This window comes from Myotis lucifugus, unplaced genomic scaffold, assembly GCF_000147115.1.
Source record: "Myotis lucifugus unplaced genomic scaffold, Myoluc2.0 scaffold_97, whole genome shotgun sequence".
Lineage (NCBI taxonomy): Eukaryota > Metazoa > Chordata > Mammalia > Chiroptera > Vespertilionidae > Myotis > Myotis lucifugus.
The window spans coordinates 583,627-588,435 of record NW_005871145.1 but is presented as its reverse complement, the minus strand read 5'-3'; the positions used below and the strand labels follow the sequence as shown (position 1 = coordinate 588,435).

At 40.2% G+C, this 4,809-nt stretch overlaps 1 protein-coding gene and 1 pseudogene across 5 annotated transcripts in view; one reads left to right on the top strand and one right to left on the bottom strand.

The window, feature by feature from the left end:
* The window catches only part of LOC102441742 (glycine N-acyltransferase-like), a 16,993-nt gene that overhangs the window by 5,640 nt on the left and 6,544 nt on the right, over nt 1-4,809 (bottom strand). For all 5 annotated transcript variants that reach the window (XM_023756556.1, XM_023756554.1, XM_023756555.1 and 2 more), the window contains 2 exons: nt 2,777-2,872; nt 1,571-1,678 (listed from right to left, as the gene is read on the bottom strand). In XM_023756556.1, coding sequence (XP_023612324.1) covers nt 1,571-1,678; nt 2,777-2,854 — 186 coding nt within the window. In that variant the 5' untranslated portion in view covers nt 2,855-2,872. The remainder of the gene's footprint in view (nt 1-1,570; nt 1,679-2,776; nt 2,873-4,809) is intronic.
* LOC102441127 lies at nt 3,474-4,461 on the top strand (annotated as a pseudogene).

The following is a 4,809-nucleotide window of genomic DNA, read 5'->3' as shown; positions in this document are numbered from 1 at the left end:
CCCTAAATCACTGTGTTGTTTTAGACATTATGTCTCACAATTTGTAATTTGTTTGCTTTGGATGAAGTCCTGTCTTGACTCTGTCTGATCTCTATAAAAAACACACACACCCTATTATCATGACTTGGTAAATTTTCCACCAGGAAGCATTTCTGATCTTTTCCCTGCAACCTCTACTACATATAATTTTTTAAATGCCCTATTTTATTGACTTTATTGATGACAGTTGGTTAAAATACCATTCAGCCTCTCAATGGGAATGCAGTACCACAAGGAGAAGTTGCGAGTTAGCACTAGTGAGTTGATGTGGTTCAAGGTTGATATTTTTAAAAGATAGAAAATAATTTTTCTCCATAGGTTAAGAGTTAACAATGGAACTAGGGTTTGAGTCACACCAATAAAGATGTCGAATCTGAGAAATGTTGCTTTAATATTTTTAACAGAAGATCAGCCTTTTGTCTATGCCATCAACATAATCTTACATTAGCACAATCTTCCATTGGGTGCCTCTCTTGCCATAAACTAGAGGCAAGAAATAATGGAATACTACTCTACTGTAAAAAAGAAGGAATTCTTACCATTTGCAACAGCATGGATGGAACTGGAGAGCATTATACTAAGTGAAATAAGCCAGTCAGAGAAAAATAAATATTACATGATCTCACTCATTTGTGGAATATAATGAACAACATAAACTGAGGAAACAGAATAGAACCAGAGTCATAGAAGCATCAAACAAACTTTACCTATGTGGGAGTGTGGAGGGTGAGGGGGTAAGAGATCAACCAAAGGTTTATATGCATGCATATGAGCAAAACCAAGAGACACAGACTGGGAGTGGGGAGGGGAAGAGGTCATTGTGCTAGGGGTGGGGGCGGCTAGGGAGAGGTCAATAGGGGAAAAGGAGACTTATGTAATACTTTAAACAATAAAGATTTTAAATTAAAAAAGGAAATAATGAAGGGTGCTTGGTGTTCAGCATAACCAGGATTCTGTTTGGGTCCTGTCTTGAAAATAAATTAAAACAATGAGTGAGTATGAAAATGTCTCCTGTATAATTTTAATCAGCTTTCCACCTGTTACTTCCTTTCATAATAAAGTTTATTTTCCAATTATAGTTGCTCTTCAATATTATTTTATACTAGAGGCCTGGTGCATGAAATTCGTGCATGGGTAAGGTCCCGAGGCCTGGCCGGCAATCAAGGCCGATATGTGGGGCAACAGGTGGGGCGATCAGGGGGCAGCGATAGCCTGCTTGCCAGTCAGCACCCCCCCCCCCAATGCTGCTGGTCACCTCCTTCTGCGGGGCGACCTGTGGGGCAATAAGGAGGGTCCCCGCTCTCACCCGCCTTGGCTGGCCTGGGGCCTGCAGGTTGGGAGCAGCTCCTGCTTTGAGCATCTGCCCCCTGGTGGTCAGTGTGCATCATAGCGACCAGTCGTTCCACCAGTTGTTGTTTACTATTCCTGGGATTCATTTCTATATGCCCAGGTCTCCCACACTGCCAGGTGCAGATAAACACCTAGCAAATACATACATAGATGCACATTCATTCCATATCTGACACCTTACCTGCTCCTGAGGACGGACAACCACTGTATTAAAATCAGGCCACTTGTCCACCAGAGCCTTTAGCTTGAACGGGTTTCCCCGGTTCATGTGGAAGATGGTCCCATAAACCTGCAGCATCACAAGAAAGTGGGAGGGTCAATGTACAGGGGTTGGTAAAAGTAGGTTTATGGTTGTTTATCTGAAAAAAATGCAGGTTATGCTTATTACAATAGCTTTATTAACTCTGTTTCACGTACTCACAACTGTAAAACTACTTTTCCCACCCCTGTATTAGGAAAGAATGGTAAACTAACTTATTTGATCAGGATAGGTTTATTTCTATGAAATCATGGAATTTTATCATTGAAAGTTCTCTAATGAGTATTTCTGCCAAGCAATTTTAAGTGTCAGTGTTTTGGCCCAATTAATGTATCTTTTAGAAATATATTCACAATGTAAAATATTCAGACTAATAAAATTTATGAATAAAAATCATGAACTCTCCCATTGTAGAATTTAATAAACATTTAATGTAATGTATGTCAATTATACCTCAATTTTTAAAAAGGTAAAAAAATCTTTTAATAGATTTTCTACTATTCATGAACACACACAAGAAATTTTACAAACTGAAAAATTTCAGATAGATGTGATTTTAAAATGTTTTTCTCCATTGATTTAATACATTCTAGTCATATTTCTTTTCCAATAAATAAAAATAATTTTAATGACTTAAGAGCATTCTATGACATGGATGAACAAAACTATTTCTTAAACTTTTCTTTTTAAATATATTTTTAATAATTTCAGGGAGGAAGGGAGAGGGAGAGAGAGATAGAAACATCAATGATGAGAGAGAATCATTGATTGGCTGCCTCCTGCATGCCCCCCACTGGGGATCAAGCCCACAACCCAGGCAGGTGCCCTTGACCAGAATAGAACCAGGGACCCTTTAGCTTTAGGCCAAAGCTTTACCTACTAAGCCAAATTTACTATAGCTATTTCTTAAACTTTTAATTTATTCACATGAAGTAGCAAAGATAGTACAAAGAAGTTTCATAGTATACCTCCCTTGTAAAAGAGGTGATGTGAGCATGAGTGTAAATGAGATGGAGCATAAGTGAATTTCCACCACAAAATAGCTGCTCCTTAAAAGATCATTCTCTTCCCCACTTGTATCAAAAGAATACACAACCCTTTCTCTCCCTGAGGTTGTCTCACTCTCACCTTTAAGGACTCAGGAAGGCTCTTCCTCAAGGATTTTTCTAGCATCTGCAGCATCTGTGGACCCTGCAAGTGGAGCATCCTGGCAGGTATTTTAGCCTAGAGGGAGGATCAACAAACAGGATTAGAAAATGTTGAACCCATAGGAATTAGATCCACACACCTTTACCTGAATCTTAGAAGGTAACAGGTAAGATAAGTCTGCCCGCTTCTAAAATAACTGCCTTGGGGGAAGAGAAAGTAGAGTCACACTAGATTTCTACCATTACTACGAAGAAGACACACCATAAAAGTTCGAATGAAACCACCATCAAGACACAAGAGTAGCAGGTTCTATGCTAATTTCCAGAACCTTTTTCAGTGCCTTCTATTGGTGTTACCCACACTGAAGTCCTCAGTAATGGCCAGGAAGGAGGAGGTTGGCAGAAAGCACTTGGTTCTCTTTTTGAAAATGTTCACTTCCCTTTCTTACACTGCCCTGAATTTTTATTTAATACACATTTATGTTAACAAATATGTTCTTTCAGTATACTAGTGCATCTTTGGGGATTAGGTTGCAGTCAGTGATGTCCCTAATGCCACCACTAACAAACTGTAGCCTTGGAAAAGTTACTTCCCTCTTGGTTCCATGGTTTACTCATGAATCCTAATGAAAACAGATTTTACCTAGAAAATTATTCTCTCCTTCCCATCTTGCAAGATGGAGGTTGAAGAAGCTGAGAAGCTGGATACTAAGGAAAAGAAACCTGGAGCCCAGAAGGCTGATGCTGGTGACAAGGTCATGAAGGGTAACCCCAAGGTAATATGTGTAAGAAGAGGAAGCCCCACAGAGGTGAAACCCTGTCCTGGTCAGAGGAATTGGCAAATATTCCTGGTCGGCTATGCATTCCTAAAGGCCATGCATAAGTGGAAGTATTCAGTAGCTAAATCCTGGATTGAAATGGAAGAGGAGAAAGTTCTTGCTGCTGTCACAAACCCAGTTGGTAGTGACAAGAAAGGTGGTGCCCAAGTGCTTACACTTTGCAAAATGCCTAGACACTACCCCACTGAAGATGTGCCTCCAAAGCTGTTGAGCCACAACAAGAAGCCCTTTGGTCAGCATGTGAGAAAACTGTGGGCCAACATCATTCTGACTGTCCTCCCTGGGCACCACGGAGTCAAGAGAGTGGTTTTCCGGAAGCAGCTGTGCAGGGGCCTTAATGTCTGCACCTCTGTGCCTTAATCAAGTTCCCCTGCATAGAACACACCAGAAATTCATCATCACCATCTCTAGCAAGACCGATATCAGTGTTTAATTAGGTTTTTTTGTAAGAAATTTAGTACACCATCTTGTGAGCATAAAGCCCCCTGCACTGGTGAGAGCAAACACAGAGGGGAGGTGAAAATCCCCAAACATCTCACTGGTGCTTATTTCAGGAAGAAGGAGCAGTGCCAGCCCAGTCACCAGGAAGGTGAGCTCCTCAACACAGAGAAACAGAAATATGAGAGGACAGAGCAGCACAAGGTTGATCAGAAAGCCATGGACTTGCAACTTCAGCCAAAAATTAAAGGTGTTCCTCAGCTCCAGGCTACCTCCCTCTGTGTTTGTTCTCATCAACTGGCTTTATCCTCACAAACTGGTGTCTGAAATTTCTTACAAAAACCTAACTGAACACCTTGTTGGTTTAGAAATAAAAAGAAAATCATAGTGATGGTTAAGTGAGTTAATACATATCGAGTGCATAGTAGAGTTTCTAGCATATAATAACTCAAAATTATTATTTTCATTACTGTTATTATTAATATCATTACTGGCAGCTAACCACACAGTATTTCAGCTCAGTCCATTGGGTTTTTGTTGTTGTTTGTTTTTTTGTTTATTTAAGAAATGGGTGTAACTTTAATCTAGCCCACAGTGTGAGTGTTTTCAGTGTGAATAGTGTCCGGAGAATAACACCAACACTTATGTGAGAGAGTTTGTGGAGATTAAATGAGTAATCCAGGCACTGGCACCAAGTGAGTAAAAAAGCCATGGGAATTTCTTAGTAAGTGCCTGG